General features: G+C 48.3%; 1 protein-coding gene across 2 annotated transcripts in view; it reads right to left on the bottom strand.

The window, feature by feature from the left end:
- Nucleotides 1-20,888, bottom strand: part of KANSL1L (KAT8 regulatory NSL complex subunit 1 like) — a 110,671-nt gene that overhangs the window by 8,817 nt on the left and 80,966 nt on the right. Inside the window, exons 13-14 of one of the 2 annotated variants that reach the window (XM_075317544.1) lie at nt 19,149-19,258; nt 7,093-7,255 (exon numbers count right to left, since the gene is read on the bottom strand). In XM_075317544.1, the coding sequence (XP_075173659.1) occupies nt 7,093-7,255; nt 19,149-19,258 (273 nt within the window). Of the gene's footprint in view, nt 1-7,092; nt 7,256-19,148; nt 19,259-20,888 lie in introns of those variants that run through there. The other variant, XM_075317545.1, reaches the window with a different exon arrangement.

The raw sequence follows: 20,888 nt of genomic DNA, 5'->3' as shown, positions 1-20,888 counted from the left end.
TTGCTGAAGAGGAACAGGGACCACCACTCCTTCTGCCTTCAGAGTGCCCAGCGCCTGCAGAAGAGCCTCGGCTCGCTCGGGAGGCGGGGATGACCTGAAGAATCGAGTCGGGGAACGAGAAGTGAACTCTATCTTGTAACCGTGAGACAGAATGTCTCTCACCCAACGGTCTTTTACCCGTGGCAGCCAGGTGTCGCAAAAGCGGGAGAGCCTGCCACCGACCGAAGATGCGGAGTGAGGAGGCCGAAAGTCATGAGGAAGCCGCTTTGGTAGCGGCACCTCCGGTGGTCTTTTTAGGACGTGACTTAGACCGCCATGCATCAGAGTTCCTTTGATCTTTCTGAGGCCTTTTGGACGAGGAGAATTGGGACCTGCCCGCGCCCCGAAAGGACCGAAACCTCGACTGCCCCCTCCTCTGTTGGGGTATGTTCGGTTTGGGCTGGGGTAAGGATGTATCCTTTCCCTTGGATTGTTTGATGATTTCATCCAAACGCTCGCCAAACAATCGGTCGCCAGAAATTGGCAAACTGGTTAAGCGCTTTTTTGAAGCAGAATCTGCCTTCCATTCCCGTAGCCACAAGGCCCTGCGTAGTACCACCGAATTGGCGGCTGCAACCGCCGTACGGCTCGCAGAGTCCAGGACAGCATTAATAGCGTAAGACGCAAATGCCGACGTCTGAGTGGTTATGGACGCCACCTGTGGCGCGGACGTGCGTGTGGCTGCGTCAATTTGCGCTTGACCTGCTGAGATAGCTTGTAGCGCCCATACGGCTGCGAATGCTGGGGCAAAAGAAGCGCCGATAGCTTCATAGATGGATTTCAACCAGAGCTCCATCTGCCTGTCAGTGGCATCTTTGAGTGAAGCCCCATCTTCCACTGCAAGTATGGATCTAGCTGCCAGTCTGGAGATTGGAGGATCCACTTTGGGACACTGAGCCCAACTTTTGACCACGTCAGGGGGAAAGGGATAACGTGTATCCTTAAGGCGCTTAGAAAAACGCTTATCTGGACAAGCATGGTGATTCTGGACTGCCTCTCTGAAATCAGAGTGGTCCAGAAACATACTCGGTGTACGCTTGGGAAACCTGAAACGGAATTTCTCCTGCTGAGAAGCCGACTCCTCCGCCGGAGGAGCTGAGGGAGAAATATCCAGCATTAGATTGATGGACGCAATAAGATCGTTCACTATGGCGTCCCCGTCAGGAGTATCAAGATTGAGAGCGGCCTCAGGATCAGAATCCTGATCAACTGTCTCCGCTTCATCAACCAGAGATTCCCCCCTCTGAGACCCTGCACAATATGATGATGTTGAGGGAAATTCTAAGCGAGCTCGCTTAGTCGGTCTGGGGCTGGGGTCTGTGTCAGAACCCTCAGCCTGGGACCCATGAGATACCCCGGGAGGACATTGTTGGTCCAACTGAGGTGGGCCAGGGAACAAAGATTCAACAGAGTCCCTGTGCTGAGATACCGGCCTGGACTGCAAGGCTTCTAGTATCTTAGCCATAGTCTCAGAGAGTTTTGCAAACTCCGTCCCCGTCACCTGGACAGTGTCAGCAGGTGGCTCCCGCTGGGCCCCTCTCAGCAGAGGCTCTGGCTGAGTAAGTGCCACAGGGGCCGAACAGTGCACACAATGAGGGTCAGTGGAACCTGCCGGTAGCGGGGTCGTACATGCGGCGCAGGCAACATAATAAGCCTGTGTTTTGGCACCCCTGCCTTTCGTGGGCGCCATGCTATTATCTTCCCTGAGCAACACAATAGGGTATATAGCCAGAAATCAACTGTGCACCATACAGTGTAAAATATATATACCATAAACATATAATGTTACACTACTGCACAATGGGGCTAGCACCACAGGTGCTGCTTACCACCCGCTTAAAGCGGTTGTGAGGCCACCAGAGTCCCTGCCTGGGTCTCCCAGACTTTGTCCCCCTCTGCAGCGTCCGAGGAGCTGACAGGAATGGCTGCCGGCGTCCTGAGGAGAGGAGGGAGCCGTGGGCGTGACCCAGAAAGTGCGGGAACTGGTGCCCGCACTGTGCACAGTGAGGGGGGTGGAGTATGCAAAGCATGCTCCAGCCCTCAGTGCTGCTCGTTCTGTGCAGCGTCCCGCCCTTCCCCTGCCTGTCAGGGCTGGGGGTGGGAAGAAAGGAAACTAGGCCGCAAAAAGCCGGGGACTCTAGTAATAAACGCGGCCGCCGTAAAAGCGCGGCCGGCGTGGAAGTCCCCGGCGCACTAAAAGTCCCAGCCGCGCCGCGGTGTTTCCATGGCAGCGGCGGTCAGTGCGGCAGTCCCTATACATAAACACACTCAGCAGCGCTGAGTGTGTAATGGCACATATTAACCCGGTCAGCGCCGCGGTCCCCGATGCACTAGCACACCCAGCAAAGCTGGAGTGTTGCTGTGCGCTGTCCCCACAGGGATACAGAGTACCTCCAAGTAGCAGGGCCATGTCCCTGAACGATACCCGGCTCCTATCCAGCAGGCTCCACAGGAGTTGTGGATGAAGCACGGTCTCAGTGCCTGGAGACCGATAGGATCCCACTTCACCCAGAGCCCGAAGGGGGATGGGGAAGGAAAACAGCATGTGGGCTCCAGCCTCCGTACCCGCAATGGATACCTCAACCTTAACCACATCGCCGACAAGAGTGGGGTGAGAAGGGAGCATGCTGGGGGCCCTATATGGGCCCACTTTTCTTCCAACCGATATAGTCAGCAGCTGCTGCTGACCAATCTGTGGAGCTGTGCGTGCATGTCTGCCTCCTTCGCACAAAGCAAAAAACTGAGGCGCCCGTGGGAGCACGGGGGGGTGTATAGGCAGAAGGGGAGGGGCTTTACACTTTTAGTGTAATACCTTGTGCGGCCTCCGGAGGCATAGCCTATACACCCCAATTGTCTGGGTCTCCCAATGGAGCGACAAAGAAAGATTATATATACACACACTCACTCTGTGTATGTGTAATATATATATATATATATATATATATATATATATATATATATATATATATATATATATATATATATATATATATATATATTATATTATATATTATATATATATATATATATACAGTGCCTACAAGTAGTATTCAACCCCCTGCAGATTTAGCAGGTTTGATAAGATGCAAATAAGTTAGAGCCTGCAAACTTCAAACAAGAGCAGGATTTATTAACAGATACATAAATCTTACAAACCAACAAGTTATGTTGCTCAGTTAAATTTTAATACATTTTCAACATAAAAGTGTGGGTCAATTATTATTCAACCCCTAGGTTTAATATTTTGTGGAATAACCCTTGTTTGCAATTACAGCTAATAATCGTCTTTTATAAGACCTGATCAGGCCAGCACAGGTCTCTGGAGTTATCTTGGCCCACTCCTCCATGCAGATCTTCTCCAAGTTATCTAGGTTCTTTGGGTGTCATGTGGACTTTAATCTTGAGCTCCTTCCACAAGTTTTCAATTGGGTTAAGGTCAGGAGACTGACTAGGCCACTGCAACACCTTGATTTTTTCCCTCTTGAACCAGGCCTTTGTTTTCTTGGCTGTGTGCTTTGGGTCGTTGTCTTGTTGGAAGATGAAATGACGACCCATCTTAAGATCCTTGATGGAGGAGCGGATGTTCTTGGCCAAAATCTCCAGGTAGGCCGTGCCATCCATCTTCCCATGGAAGCAGACCAGATGGCCAGGCCCCTTGGCTGAGAAACAGACCCACAGCATGATGCTGCCACCACCATGCTTGACTGTAGGGATGGTATTCTTGGGGTCATATGCAGTGCCATCCAGTCTCCAAACGTCACGTGTGTGGTTGGCACCAAAGACCTCGATCTTGGTCTCATCAGACCAGAGAACCTTGAACCAGTCTGTCTCAGAGTCCTCCAAGTGATCATGAGCAAACTGTAGACGAGCCTTGACATGACGCTTTGAAAGTAAAAGGTACCTTACGGGCTCGTCTGGAATGGAGACCATTGCGGTGGAGTACGTTACTTATCGTATTGACTGAAACCAATGTCCCCACTGTCATGAGATCTTCCCGGAGCTCCTTCCTTGTTGTCCTTGGGTTAGCCTTGACTCTTCGGACAAGCCTGGCCTCGGCACGGGTGGAAACTTTCAAAGGCTGTCCAGGCCGTGGAAGGCTAACAGTAGTTCCATAAGCCTTCCACTTCCGGATGATGCTCCCAACAGTGGAGACAGGTAGGCACAACTCCTTGGAAAGGGTTTTGTACCCCTTGCCAGCCTTGTGACCCTCCACGATCTTGTATCTGATGGCCGTGGAATGCTCCTTTGTCTTTCCCATGTTGACCAAGTATGAGTGCTGTTCACAAGTTTGGGGAGGGTCTTAATTAGTCAGGAAAGGCTGGAAAAAGAGATAATTAATCCAAACATGTGAAGCTCATTGTTCTTTGTGCCTGAAATACTTCTTAATACTTTAGGGGAACCAAACAGAATTCTTGTGGTTTGAGGGGTTGAATAATAAATGACCCTCTGAATAAACTTTTCACAATTTAAAAAAAAAAAAAAAAGTAAAAAAAGAAATAACATTCTTTTTTGCTGCAGTGCATTTCACACTTCCAGGCTGATCTACAGTCCAAATGTCACAATGCCAAGTTAATTCCGAATGTGTAAACCTGCTAAATCTGCAGGGGGTTGAATACTACTTGTAGGCACTGTAATTATATATTATATATATATATATATATATATTATATATATATATTATATATATATATATATATATATATATATATATATATATATATATACATACACATACATACACACACACATACATACATACATACATACATGCATACATACATACATACATACATACATATATGTATATATGTAGGTCCAGAAATATTTGGACAGTGACACAAGTTTTGTTATTTTAGCTGTTTACAAAAACATGTTCAGAAATACAATTATATATATATATATATATATAATATGGGCTGAAAGTGCACACTCCCAGCTGCAATATGAGAGTTTTCACATCCAAATCGGAGAAAGGGTTTAGGAATCATAGCTCTGTAATGCATAGCCTCCTCTTTTTCAAGGGACCAAAAGTAATTGGACAAGGGACTCTAAGGGCTGCAATTAACTCTGAAGGTGTCTCCCTCGTTAACCTGTAATCAATGAAGTAGTTAAAAGGTCTGGGGTTGATTACAGGTGTGTGGTTTTGCATTTGGAAGCTGTTGCTGTGACCAGACAACATGCGGTCTAAGGAACTCTCAATTGAGGTGAAGCAGAACATCCTGAGGCTGAAAAAAAAGAAAAAATCCATCAGAGAGATAGCAGACATGCTTGGAGTAGCAAAATCAACAGTCGGGTACATTCTGAGAAAAAAGGAATTGACTGGTGAGCTTGGGAACTCAAAAAGGCCTGGGCGTCCACGGATGACAACAGTGGTGGATGATCGCCGCATACTTTCTTTGGTGAAGAAGAACCCGTTCACAACATCAACTGAAGTCCAGAACACTCTCAGTGAAGTAGGTGTATCTGTCTCTAAGTCAACAGTAAAGAGAAGACTCCATGAAAGTAAATACAAAGGGTTCACATCTGGATGCAAACCATTCATCAATTCCAAAAATAGACAGGCCAGAGTTAAATTTGCTGAAAAACACCTCATGAAGCCAGCTCAGTTCTGGAAAAGTATTCTATGGACAGATGAGACAAAGATCAACCTGTACCAGAATGATGGGAAGAAAAAAGTTTGGAGAAGAAAGGGAACGGCACATGATCCAAGGCACACCACATACTCTGTAAAACATGGTGGAGGCAACGTGATGGCATGGGCATGCATGGCTTTCAATGGCACTGGGTCACTTGTGTTTATTGATGACATAACAGCAGACAAGAGTAGCCGGATGAATTCTGAAGTGTACCGGGATATACTTTCAGCCCAGATTCAGCCAAATGCCGCAAATTGGATCGGACGGCGCTTCATAGTACAGATGGACAATGACCCCAAGCATACAGCCAAAGCTACCCAGGAGTTCATGAGTGCAAAAAAGTGGAACATTCTGCAATGGCCAAGTCAATCACCAGATCTTAACCCAATTGAGCATGCATTTCACTTGCTCAAATCCAGACTTAAGACAGAAAGACCCACAAACAAGCAAGACCTGAAGGCTGCGGCTGTAAAGGCCTGGCAAAGCATTAAGAAGGAGGAAACCCAGCGTTTGGTGATGTCCATGGGTTCCAGACTTAAGGCAGTGATTGCCTCCAAAGGATTCGCAACAAAATATTGAAAATAAAAATATTTTGTTTGGGTTTGGTTTATTTGTCCAATTACTTTTGACCTCCTAAAATGTGGAGTGTTTGTAAAGAAATGTGTACAATTCCTACAATTTCTATCAGATATTTTTGTTCAAACCTTCAAATTAAACGTTACAATCTGCACTTGAATTCTATTGTAGAGGTTTCATTTCAAATCCAATGTGGTGGCATGCAGAGCCCAACTTGCGAAAATTGTGTCACTGTCCAAATATTTCTGGATCTAACTGTGTGTGTAATATATATATATATATGTATATATATATATACACACACATACATACACACTAATATATATATATGTGTGTGTGTGTGTGTATGTGTATATATATATATATATATATATATATATATATATATATATATATATATATATATATATATATATATATATATATATATATATATATATATATATATATATATATATATATATATATATATATATATATATATATATATATATATAATATATTCCATTAGCCGGAGTTGGTGATATATACATTTACCCTTTCTGTGAGACCTCCAATATTTGGCATTATTAGCTCAGCAGCCTCATTTACTTATTGTCCGGCAGTTCCGAAATTGACCTGACACTAAGGGGGCGCTAGAGAGTAGTCGTGTTCTTGACAAATCCGTGAACAGCAGGTGGGATTCTGGTGTGACCCTCCCGGCTGTTCCTGACAGATGGGTTAATAAGAACATGTTTATGAAAAATTTAAGATCCTTGTCAATCAGTATTTTGCATCTTCTATAGATTGACTAGGTGGGCTGGTTTAATCACATTACAGTATATGAGATTTAAGATTTTACCTTCCCTTGCCGAAAATTGCCTGTAAATTGCAAGTTTTGTGAAGCCCAACCACTAAGAGGTGGTGTGTCCCATGAGATTGGTGACATGGAATTTGGACTATAGCTGTCTTCATTGCACGAAAGCACATTTCCTGGGCACTGCCCTGAGCTATGGCTTGACAACCTGAAAAGAAAAACTCATTTTATTAAATGTATTCATTAAAATAGAAGCGCACTGCAAACAGTGAAAAATATTATGCAGGATAACAGTGATCATAATGATCCGACAATAAGTGTGACTCTTGGGCGCGCTCACACGAGCGTGAAAAACGGACGAGTGCAGTGCAAGAAAATCTTGCATGGCACTCTGACCAATGTTAGTCAATGAGGGAGAGCAGTTGGGCAGCTTTTCTCGTATACAGAATCTGGATGTGAGAAAAAAGAGAATTTTGTTACTTACCGTAAATTCTTTTTCTTATAGTTCCGTATTGGGAGACCCAGACCATGGGTGTTTAGCTTCTGCCTCCGGAGGACACACAAAGTACTACACTAAAAAGTGTAGCTCCTCCCTCTGAGCTTATACACCCTCTGGTAGCCAGTCCTAGCCAGTTTAGTGCAAAAGCTGAAGGAGAATAGCCACCCACAAGTAGAACCGAGTAAGAACCGGAACAACCGGAGACTCTGTCCACGACAACAGCCGGTGATAACACACAGAACAAGAAAATTGCCAACAGGCAACAGGGAGGGAGCTGGGTCTCCCAATACGGAACTATAAGAAAAAGAATTTACGGTAAGTAACAAAATTCTCTTTTTCTTTATCGTTCCTTTGGGAGACCCAGACCATGGGACGTTCCAAAGCTGTCCCTGGGTGGGAATAAACAGAAAAAACTAAGAAGTAGGCGGAGCCTAATTTCACAAGTGGGCAACAGCCGCCTGAAGGATGCGTCTGCCCAAGCTCGCATCTGCCGAAGCATGAGCATGCACTTGGTAGTGCTTCGAAAAGGTATGCAGGCTAGTCCAAGTGGCAGCCTGACAGACTTGTTGAGCCGTAGCCTGGTGCCTGAAAACCCAAGAGGCACCGACAGCTCTGGTCGAGTGTGCTTTGATCCCCGGCGGGGGAGGCACCTGAGTACTCTGGTAGGCGTCCGAAATGGTCGATCTAATCCAACGGGCCAAGGTCGGCTTATAAGCAGAGAGACCCTTGCGCCGCCCTGTGGTTAGCACAAAAAGAGATGTGCACCGCCTAAGCGCAGTGGGGCGAGACACATAGATCCGGAGAGCACGCACCAGATCTAGAGTATGCAGCGCTTTCTCAAAGTGATGAACAGGGGTCGGACAGAAGGAAGGCAAGGAAATATCCTGGTTAAGGTGGAAGGGAGAGACAACCTTAGGAAGAAAGTCCGGGGTCGGACGGAGAACTACCTTGTCTTGGTGAAAAACCAAAAAAGGTGACTCCGAGGAGAGCGCAGGCAAATCAGAGACTCTCCTGAGAGAAGTTATGGCAACTAGAAAGGCCACCTTTTGAGAAAGACGATACAAAGAAACCTCCCTAAGGGGCTTGAAAGGGGGTTTCTGCAATACCGTGAGGACCAAGTTAAGGTCCCAGGGATCCAAGGACCGCCGATAAGGCGGAATGATGTGAGACGCACCTTGCATGAAGGTGCGGACCTGAGCCAGCCGGGCGAGACGCCGCTGGAACAGCACTGATAGAGCCGAGACTTGTCCCTTGAGAGAGTTGAGGGACAGTCCTAGCTGCAGACCGGACTGTAAAAAAGACAGAAGGGTCGGCAACGAGAATGGCCAAGGAGAATGGCCGGAAGAGCGACACCAGGACAGGAAAATTTTCCAACTCCTGTGATAGATCTTGACGGAGGAAGACTTACGGGCTCGAGTTATAGTGGAGATGACTTCAGGAGGAATACCAGAAGCCGTCAAAATCCAGGACTCAAGAGTCACGCCGTCAATTTGAGTGCCGCAGAATTCGGGCGGAAAAACTGACCTTGCGAGAGCAGGTCTGGACGGTCCGGAAGATGCCACGGCATCTCCACGGACAGTTGGAGCAGGTCCGGATACCAAGCTCGCCTGGGCCAGTCCGGTGCAATGAGGATGACTCGACGGCCCTCCATTCTGATCTTGCGCAGGACTCTGGGCAAGAGCGCTAGAGGGGGAAACACGTAGGACAGACGAAACTGGGACCAGTCTTGAACCAGAGCGTCCGCGGCGAAGGCCTGAGGATCGTGGGAGCGAGCCACGTAAACCGGAACCTTGTTGTTGTGACAGGATGCCATTAGGTCCACGTCCGGAGTGCCCCACTTGCGGCAGATTGACTGAAACACTGCCGGGTGCAGGGACCACTCGCCACCGTCCACGGATTGACGTCTGAGATAATCTGCCTCCCAGTTTTCTACGCCAGGGATGTGGACTGCGGATATGGTGGACTTGGAGTCCTCCGCCCATTGAAGAATGCGTTGGACCTCCAACATTGCCAGGCGGCTGCGTGTCCCGCCTTGGTGATTGATGTAAGCAACCGCTGTCGCGTTGTCTGACTGGACTCGAATGTGCCTGCCCGCCAACAGGTGGTGAAAGGCTAGAAGAGCTAGAAGCACAGCTCTGGTTTCCAGCACATTGATTGAAAGGGCTGACTTGGACGGAGTCCAAGTGCCCTGTGCTCTGTGGTGGAGATGTACCGCTCCCCAGCCGGATAGGCTGGCATCCGTGGTGAGAATCACCCATGACGGAGTCAGGAAGGAGCGCCCTTGGGACAGCGAGAGGGGTCGAAGCCACCACTGAAGAGAGCTCCTGGTCCGTGGCGACAGAGCCACTAACCTCTGTAAGGAGGGAGGCCGCTTGTCCCAACAGCGGAGAATGTCCAGCTGCAGAGGACGCAGATGGAACTGGGCAAAGGGAACCGCCTTCATGGAGGCCACCATTTGACCCAGCACCTGCATCAGACGCCTGAGGGTATAACGGCGGGGCCTCAGGAGAGAGCGCACCACCAACCGGAGTGACAGCTGTTTGTCTAAGGGCAACTTCACAAGTGCCGGCAAAGTCTCGAACTGCATCCCTAGGTACGTGAGACTCTGGGTCGGAGTCAGAGTGGATTTGGGAAGATTGACAATCCACCCGAATTGGGCTAGGGTGGCGACAGTGAGCGAAACACTCCACTGACAGTCTGCGCTGGATGTACCCTTGACGAGAAGGTCGTCCAGATAAGGAAGCACTGCTAACCCCTGGGGGTGCAGGACCGCAATCACTGCCGCCATGACCTTGGCGAATACCCGAGGGGCCGTGGCTAACCCGAAGGGGAGAGCCACGAATTGGAAATGATCCTCTCCTATCGCAAAACGTAACCAACGCTGATGTGACACTGCGATTGGCACATGTAGATAGGCATCTCTGATGTCGATGGACGCCAGGAACTCCCCTTGGGTCATAGAGGCAATGACTGATCGCAGAGACTGCATGCAAAAATGCCGCACCCGGACATGCTTGTTGAGAAGCTTGAGATCCAGGATGGGCCGGAAGGTACCGTCCTTTTTTGGAACTAGGAAGAGATTTGAGTAAAAACCTCAACCGTTCCTGAGCGGGAACTGGGACAATCACTCCGTTTGCCTGCAAGGACGCCACGGCCTGCGAGAAGGCGGCGGCCTTGGAGCAGGGGGGAGTTGAGAGAAAAAATCTGTTTGGAGGGCTGGAAGAGAATTCTATCCTGTAGCCGTGAGATATGATGTCTCTCACCCACTGATCGGAGACTTGCTTTAACCAAGCGTCGCCAAAGTGGGAGAGCCTGCCACTGACTAAGGACGTGGCTGGAGCGGGCCGAGAGTCATGAGGAAGCTGCCTTAGTGGCAGAACCTCCTGCGGTCTTCTGCGGTCGCGCTTTTGGGCGCCAGTTGGATTTCTGATCCTTGGCTGAGTTAGCGGACGAGGCGGAAGGCTTAGAGGATGACCAGTTGGAGGAACGAAAGCTCGATTGATTCCTACCCTGGGCGGGTTTCCTGGTCTTGGTTTGTGGCATGGAAGTACTCTTCCCGCCAGTAGCTTCTTTAATGATTTCATCCAGCTGTTCACCAAACAGCCGTGAACCAGCAAAAGGGAGCCCAGCAAGAAACTTCTTGGAAGAAGCATCTGCCTTCCACTCTCGAAGCCACAAGATCCTGCGGATAACAAGAGAATTAGCTGAAGCCACCGCAGTGCGGTGAGAAGCCTCCAGCATGGCAGACATGGCATAGGATGAAAAAGCTGAAGCCTGAGCAGTTAAGGTAACCATCTCAGGCATAGATTCCTTGGTGAGGGAATGCATCTCCTCTAGAGAAGCAGAGATGGCTTTGAGAGCCCACACTGCTGCAAAAGTCGGGGAAAACGCGGCCCCCGCAGCTTCATACACAGATTTGGCCAGAAGGTCAATCTGACGGTCAGTGGAATCCTTAAGTGAGGTGCCATCAGCCACCGACACAACGGTCCGGGCTGCGAGCCTAGACACCGGAGGGTCTACCTTTGGGGAGTGAGACCACTCCTTGACCACCTCAGGTGGAAATGGAAACCGGTCATCAGAACCACGCTTTGGAAAGCGTTTGTCAGGGCAGGCCCTGAGTTTGGTCACAGCGGTCTGAAAACTGGAGAGGTTAAAGAACACACTCTTCACTCTCTTAGGCGAGGTAAACTGATGTTTTTCTGCCAAAGAGAGTTGCTCCTCTGACACTGGCGGATTGAGATCCAGCACAGAATTAATAGAAGCAATCAAATCACTAAGATCTGAGTCACCCTCAGAGAAATCAATGGGATACATAGCCTCCGAGCCCCCAGTGAGGGCATCCTCCTCATCTTGAGAGTCAACTCTTGAGGCAGAGCCGTGGGATGGGGAGGGGGAGGAAACCCTGCGTCTTCTCTTAGAAGGACGGGGTCTGGGATCAGATGATGAATCCTCCGTGAGCTCCGATGGACGGAGGTCAGAGGATAGGAGTCCTCTGTCAAGAGTATTAGAGGCACCTTGTGAGGGGGGCTGATGCATATTAATCAAAGTCCTGGACAAAAGCCCCATGGACTCAGCAAATGACTGGGATATGGACCTATAAAAGGACTCTACCCAGGCCGGGGGTTCAATCACAGGTGCAGCAGCAGCCTGAGAGACCACTGGGGGTGAGACTCCAGGCTGTGGCACCGCCAAGTTAGAGCAGACATCACAATGTGGATAGGTGCTCGGCTCAGGCAGCAGGAGCTTACATTCAGTGAATGCAGAATCAAGCTTTGGAGCCTTGCTCCTTGTGTGAGACATGCTGCTGGAGTGGGGGCTTTGCAGAGAATGAACCCCAGGGAGAATATACAGAGGTCTACAACCGGAGACCGGCTGTGGCTTACCAGACCGCTGAGCACGGTGTTGTGTGCCCTCCAGATCCCAAAGCCCGGTCCCCCAGTCGCAGCACCTCAGCAGAGATGCAGAATGCAGGATGTCCCAGAGCAGAGTGAACTCTGCCTGAGAAGAGGGCGTTCCTATAAAAGAGCGGGAACTGGAGGGCTATAGAGACCTGCAGGGAAGGAGGGACGCCCCAGCAGTGGGGAGTGTCCCTCCCCTGTGTAGAACGGCTGCCGGGAGGAGCCGAACCTGTCCCTCTGCATGAGTGACATGCGAGGGCAGGAAAATGAAACTAGGCCTCTGGCGAAGCCAGGGCCTAAATTTAAGCGGCGAGGCCGACAAGCAGGCACCATCGGCGCGGTTCTCAGGCAAAAGCTAGAGAACCCGCCGTAAAAATCTTTCAAAAAATCAAATCTTTATTTTTATATAGCGCTAACATATTCCGCAGCGCTTTACATACATCAGGAACACTGTCACCATTGGGGCTCACAATCTAAAGTCCCTATCTGTATGTCTTTCGAGTGTGGGAGGAAACCGGAGAACCCGGAGGAAACCCACGCAAACACGGGGAGAACATACAAACTCCTTGCAGATGGTGCCCTTGGTGGGATTTGAACCCAGGACCCCAGCGCTGCAAGACTGCAGTGCTAACCACTGCGCTACCGTGCCGCCGTAAAAGTTAAAACAATCACATACAGTATACTCTCCCCTTACAATAAAGAACCGGGACCCCCAACATAAACGTCTCAGGTACTTAGCTGCTGAGACGCAGGGCCATGTCCCTGGGGATGAGTGCTCCGGTCCAACAGAATCCTCAAGGGGCTGTGAATGGAGACCGGACTCCTGCCAGGCATGGAGACCGTGCTGGCTCCCACTTCAAGCCAGAGCCCAGAAGGGATGGTGAAGGAGCGCGGCATGTAAGGCTGCAGCCTTGTAAATCAACCTTAACAACACCGCCGACACAGTGGGGTAAGAAGGGACATGCCGGGAGTCCAGACATGGACCCGCTTTTCTTCAAACTCTTTCCAAAAGTCAAACAAATCAGATGAGAATGCATGTGTGGATGTATGCCTCCTGACACAAAGCAATAAACTGGCTAGGACTGGCTACCAGGGGGTGTATAAGCTCAGAGGGAGGAGCTACAGTTTTAAGTGTAGTACTTTGTGTGTCCTCCTGAGGCAGAAACTAAACACCCATGGTCTGGGTCTCCCAAAGGAACGATAAAGAAAGTAGCAACATGCTGCGATTTTCTGCTAGAGCCGTATCACTCGTACCCATTCAAGTGAATAAGTGCAAGTGATACATTGGACTGCACTCGGATGTTATCCCAGTGCAGTGCGATATATGCACAGGCTGACAATGGAAGAGATGGGGGATTAACCCCTCCCTCTCCTCCGCAGTGCCCGTCCTCAGCTTCACAGCAAGATCGGGACACTGTCACATAACACTCGGCTCACGCTCACAGCAGAGCCTGAGTCGGGGGTCATTAGCATATCACATCCATTGCTCTCGCATCACATGCCATGTGTGACTCCAGCCTTATGATGGATGTAGCTACATACCCCACCAAAATGTACAATTGGCAGCAAATGTACACACTGTTTCCTTTCATATTAGCAGTCATACAGCTTAAAAACAACCCCTCTCAGAGAAAGTCTGCTTTCATGCATGCTTCAAGGTTTTTCTTAGAGACTACATGAAGTGATCTGCCGAACACAGAATAGTGCAGCCACATAGTCCTTTCCATACCCTCATTGTATGGAAGTCTATTAGTGCAGAAAGGAGACAAAAAGCTGGATCAATCATAGGGAGCAGTCTGTCCAAGAAAGGATGACATGGGGAGCGGACTGCATGAGAGAGAGTGGCATGAGGAGCCTTCTGCATGAGAGAGAGTGGCATGGGGAGCGGTCTGCATGAGAGAGGGAGGAATGGGGAGCGGTCTGCGTGAGAGAGGGAGACATGGGGAGCGGTCTGCGTGAGAGAGGGAGACATGGGGAGCCGTCTGCATGAGAGACGGTGGCATGAGGAGCCGTCTGCGTGAGAGAGAGAGAGTGGCATGAGGAGCAGTCTGCATGAGAGAGAGTGGCATGGGGAGCGGTCTGCATGAGAGAGGGAGGAATGGGGAGCGGTCTGCATGAGAGAGGGAGGAATGGGGAGCGGTCTGCATGAGAGAGGGAGGCATGGGGAGCGGTCTGCATGAGAGAGGGAGGCATGGGGAGCGGTCTGCGTGAGAGAGGGAGGCATGGGGAGCGGTCTGCGTGAGAGAGAGAGGCATGGGGAGCGGTCTGCGTGAGAGAGGGAGGCATGGGGAGCGGTCTGCGTGAGAGAGGGAGGCATGGGGAGCGGTCTGCGTGAGAGAGGGAGGCATGGGGAGCGGTCTGCGTGAGAGAGGGAGGCATGGGGAGCGGTCTGCGTGAGAGAGGGAGGCATGGGGAGCGGTCTGCGTGAGAGAGGGAGGCATGGGGAGCGGTCTGCGTGAGAGAGGGAGGCATGGGGAGCGGTCTGCGTGAGAGAGGGAGGCATGGGGAGCGGTCTGCGTGAGAGAGGGAGGCATGGGGAGCGGTCTGCGTGAGAGAGGGAGGCATGGGGAGCGGTCTGCGTGAGAGAGGGAGGCATGGGGAGCGGTCTGCGTGAGAGAGGGAGGCATGGGGAGCGGTCTGCGTGAGAGAGGGAGGCATGGGGAGCGGTCTGCATGAGAGAGGGAGGCATGGGGAGCGGTCTGCATGAGAGAGGGAGGCATGGGGAGCGGTCTGCATGAGAGAGGGAGGCATGGGGAGCGGTCTGCATGAGAGACGGTGACATGGGGAGCGGTCTGCATGAGAGACGGTGACATGGGGAGCGGTCTGCGTGAGAGACGGTGACATGGGGAGCGGTCTGCGTGAGAGAGGGAGGCATGGGGAGCGGTCTGCATGAGAGAGGGAGGCATGGGGAGCGGTCTGCGTGAGAGAGGGAGACATGGGGAGCGGTCTGCGTGAGAGAGGGAGGCATGGGGAGCGGTCTGCGTGAGAGAGGGAGGCATGGGGAGCGGTCTGCGTGAGAGAGGGTGGCATGGGGAGCGGTCTGCATGAGAGAGGGAGGCATGGGGAGCGGTCTGCATGAGAGAGGGAGGCATGGGGAGCGGTCTGCGTGAGAGACGGTGACATGGGGAGCGGTCTGTGTGAGAGAGGGAGGCATGGGGAGCGGTCTGCATGAGAGAGGGAGGCATGGGGAGCGGTCTGCGTGAGAGAGGGAGACATGGGGAGCGGTCTGCATGAGAGAGGGAGGCATGGGGAGCGGTCTGCATGAGAGAGGGAGACATGGGGAGCGGTCTGCATGAGAGAGGGAGACATGGGGAGCGGTCTGCGTGAGAGAGGGTGGCATGGGGAGCGGTCTGCATGAGAGAGGGAGGCATGGGGAGCGGTCTGCATGAGAGAGGGAGGCATGGGGAGCGGTCTGCGTGAGAGACGGTGACATGGGGAGCGGTCTGCGTGAGAGAGGGAGGCATGGGGAGCGGTCTGCATGAGAGAGGGAGGCATGGGGAGCGGTCTGCGTGAGAGAGGGAGGCATGGGGAGCGGTCTGCGTGAGAGAGGGAGGCATGGGGAGCGGTCTGCGTGAGAGAGGGAGGCATGGGGAGCGGTCTGCGTGAGAGAGGGAGGCATGGGGAGCGGTCTGCGTGAGAGAGGGTGGCATGGGGAGCGGTCTGCATGAGAGAGGGAGGCATGGGGAGCGGTCTACGTGAGAGGGAGGCATGGGGAGCGGTCTACGTGAGAGAGGGAGGCATGGGGAGCAGACTGAAATGGAAAATAGTTTGTGTTAGAGGGCACATATGGGCAGCAGGCTGTCTGCTGGGGATGTAGGCTGACATTCCTTACTACTAGGAGAGTAAGTAGGTTAAGTAACTATAATAAACGCTAGGGAAGCCATATTAACCCTTCCACCATTAGAGATCACCAAGATTACAATCATTAACCCCTTCACTGCTCAATACCACCAGTGTTGAAAACCCTAATTTCTAATCTGGTCTAGACCCAAATGGTGTTAACATGAACGCATTAACTCCCAAGCAAACTGTTGGCACAATAAAAGATTTTATTTTCTTTCATTTGGATAGCTCAGCTTATTGGCAATAGTAGTAGCTGTAATAGTGTGAGAATTTATTAAAAAAAACATCTCAGGCAATTTGTTGTATTGTAAATCAGACACTTTCAGTTTGGGCCAGGCTGCAATACTGGATATAAGCCATGGAGGCACTGTAACATTGACAGTTTCTAATGTACAACCCCTTTATGCCATTATAATATTATATTAATACATACATATTATATATATATATATATATATATATATATATATATATATATATATATATATATATATATATATATATATATATATATATATATATATATATATATATATATATATACACATACCTCCCAACTTTTCAAGAAAGGAAAGAGGGGCAAATTTTGGCCACGCCCCTAGCCACACCCCTAGCCACACCCATTTAGCAGTAAGGGTCATTCAGCAGATGCCCCGGACTGTTCATTCATATTTATAGCAGTCAGAATTTTTTTATATTTCTATGTGTCACTATATGACATGTTGCTTATTTGTGCCTATCAATCTGTGTTCACACGTTGCATAAATTCTGTTTCTTTTTGTTTCTGTCTGCACCAAACTACACAATAACAATCTTCTCTGTTTTTTTGGTTCAGATGTGAATCTGCGTTTTTAAGTGTTTTTATTGTACAGAGAAGCTTTTTCCTGCATTTTTTAAGCTCCACATAGAAACCTCCAGAGAAACCCCCCCCCCCCCGAAAACCGCAGAATTCAGCGGCGTCTTTTCATGGAATCACATCCACTTTACTTGGACAATTAAACACAGCAGAATAAATGTGCAAAGAAACAGCAGAAAAAAATACAGCATTTACACTACATGTGAATATGGACTAATTGTCCAAGCAAAGTGGATGAGACGTCCTGAAATCTCCGCTCCTGGCGCGTGGAAAGACGCCGCTGAACGGTGCGGATTTGGTGTTTCTTTCTTTATAAGCTTCAGGATTCACATCAGCAACAAACATGTATCAAATAAGGGGGGCAATGTATAAAAAATACCGCAAACACGCAATAATCAGAGAACATTGTTATTGCACTCGTGGCGCGGACACCTGCAGAAAAAATGCCGCATTTACGCTATGTGTGAACACGGCCTCAGTGATCCATTTTTATTACATTTTTTATGGGTTTTAATAAAGAAAAATAATAAATTGCGCCTTTTTTTTCCCGCCATTTACCGATCCCCATAAATAATCTGATCGCTGTGTTGTTCAGGTCATTACGATTACAGGGACACCAAATATGTCCATGTTATTTGCTGATTTGTGATGTTTATTATTTTATAAAAAAGTGCAATAAAATTACATTATTCTATTTTTTTTTATTATTTTTAGTAACTTTATTAGAAGAAAAAAAAATCCTCTTTTCCTCTCCCTCCAGAATACAGGAGATAGAGATGCTGCTCTGTACAATGTAGCTGTGTCCTGTGTAATCTGCTGTGTAAGAGGCTGCATTGTAGGTTCATTTATGTGAAATCCTCCCTCTGACATCATCAATCCTAGTGGCTCAACAGCTAGAGCAGCTAGGAAAGCCAGGAGGTTGCTGGACACAAGTTTTGAACGTTGCTAATTTGAATCCAAGGTGGTGAAGATACAATTTTTTTTTTTATTTGTATTTTTTTCCTCATTTCTTTATAGTAGTTTTATGGGAACAAATGAATCTGACTCTTTCACCAACATTGAGATACAGTATTTATCTATCTATCTATCTCTATCCCTCTATCTATCTATGATTCTATCTATCTATCTATGATTCTCTCTATCTATCTATGATTCTATCCCTCTATCTATCTATGATTCTATCTCTATCTATTATCTGTCGTGTATCTATATATCCCTCTATCATCCATCCCTCTATCATCCATCCATCCCACTATCATCCATCCCTCCCTCTATCTCTCCATTCATCCCTCCATTCATCCCTCCATTCATCCCTCTATCCCTCCCTCTATCCCTCCATTCATCCCTCCATTCATCCCTCCATTCATCCCTCCATTCATCCCTCCATTCATCCCTCCATTCATCCCTCCATTCATCCATCCATCCCTCCCTCTATCCCTCCATTCATCCCTCTATCCCTCCATTCATCCCTCCATTCATCCATCCATTCATCCCTCTATCATCCATCTATCCCTGCCTCTATCCCTCCATTCATCCCTCCCTCTATCCCTCCATTCATCCCTCCCTCTATCCCTCCATTCATCCCTCTATCATCCATCCATCCCTCCCTCTATCCCTCCCTCTATCCCTCCATTCATCCCTCCATCCATCTTTGCAGCTGAATAACCTGCTTCTGGTGTCTGACCTGCAGTATATAGGTCAAGATAACAAAATCTTCCTATTGGTTTCAATAGAGGCAGTAGCTCAGTGGTAAAGCTGCCTTTGAAACAATGACTCACAGCTCCACGAGTTCGAGTCCCGGCCGCCCGAAAATCCAGAGCTGATGATAATTTAATTTAATTTATTCACTCCACTGAATGGAGGAGCCGGGACATCAGCTGTGAGCCGCGGGAGTGCGGGACAGCCCTATGTATATATATATTTATCTATATCTATATATAAATCTGTATATATCTATATCTATATATTTTATATATATGTATAATAGTTGGTTTAGACAACTAACCTGCTCCTTTTCAGACATTTGTGTTGTTCCCAAAAGGACCAGCGAGCCTTTTCTGTCTGCTCATATTTCTGATGACGAATTAAAAAAGCCTCATCTGCCAGATCTTCCAACTAAAAATTTAAAAAAATAGTTATGAATTTCATGATTTTTTTTTTTTAATATAACTGTTAGATTTAGGGGTGTACTGCATAATAAAATCATTGTTTTATCAGCAGAAGTTTAGTTGGTCTGCTGCCAGGTGGTCCAACCTTGCCCTCACCACAAATTGGCCACTTTTTGCCAATGCACAGTATACAAAGAAAGATGCCAATCAGTGATGTGGGCAGGGTCAGACATGGCTCAGCATTCAGAGAACTGGTAGATCTGCAGCAAAGAAAACAGTTTTTAAAACTGCAGCAACTAGTTCAGTAAGTGACACATCGCTGGAATCGGGGTCTCTGCTCCTACATTTTGCTGCTCTCAGATGGGGTTTCAAAAACCTGCTGACAGATTTACTTTAATTGGCTTATATAAAGTACAAATTTGTAATAAATAACAAATGACCTATAAAAAAAAGTTAGGAAAAAGTTGTCAGACATGGATTGCAAATGCATTCAATGTTTAGCTCCATGGAGTGCCCTTTATATAAAACTCAAGACACAATATGGACAGTTAGTATTCTAACGGTGCCATATGATGGATGCTAACAACATGGCTCTGTATCCTGGCCATGGGCATAAAACCTAAGGCTGTCTCATAGGCATGCAGATGGCATTGAAGATTATGAAGCAACAATTAGCCCACCATAAAAACATATCATCGGATAGGTGCCCTATTGCTGGATTCTGGCCACTTGGAGCAGAGAGCAGCTTTGTGTGCGTTTCTGAGTGGAATTGCACTAAACAAGTGTACTTTACCTTCAGATTTTCTGCATCTAATGCAATTCTATGGAGAAAATCTGCACATACAACTCAGTGTACCCGCAAGAGAGGAGACTGACATATTGCGGATTTGAACGCGCACCGCAGGTCAGTCTACGCTGAGTATATTACAAATACAGTGCAATGGAAGCACATTCCTATAAATCACAATCACTTTGCTGGACCTGTAAGACACTACGTCCGTTGAGCAGCAAAAATACGCAGTGTCAAAAACTCTCCAAATACTTATCAGGGGAACTATAATCTAAGGTCGGAGAAGAAGAGAAAGTAAAAAAATAAAAAAACATTTACAAAATGTTCCAAACTAAAAAGTGCCATTAAAATTGACCTCTCATCACATTTCACAGTACATACTGCTTACATTATTAAATAACCTGATGAGACTGGTGTTCTTATTCTGAAAATATAAAATATAAAGCTGAGTGTATGTATGCGTGCGTGTGTGTGCGTGTGCGCGCGCGTGTGTGTGTGTGTGTGTGTGTGTGTGTGTGTGTGTGTGTGTCCGCTAAAGGAATCTGCACCGTCGCATTGACAGTCATGAAATGTTGCACAGACGCCTCATGTGACTCAGGGAACGTCATAGAGACTCAGGGAACGTCATAGACTATGTTTTGAGAGGAAAATTTAACCCCGTGCTTTACAGTTATTCGCCAAAAAACCTGCTTACATTAAAGTCAATGGAGCTGAGAGCCACAGTGCAGCCAGAACTTCAGAAGAATGTTGGCATGTCACAATGCAGCCAGGGAAAGAGATAGACAGGGAAAGAGACAGACAGGGAAAGAGACAGATAGAGAGACAGGGAAAGAAATAGAAAGACAGA

Source organism: Anomaloglossus baeobatrachus, chromosome 7 (genome assembly GCF_048569485.1).
Source record: "Anomaloglossus baeobatrachus isolate aAnoBae1 chromosome 7, aAnoBae1.hap1, whole genome shotgun sequence".
NCBI lineage: Eukaryota > Metazoa > Chordata > Amphibia > Anura > Aromobatidae > Anomaloglossus > Anomaloglossus baeobatrachus.
This window is presented reverse-complemented; position numbering and strand designations above follow the sequence as displayed.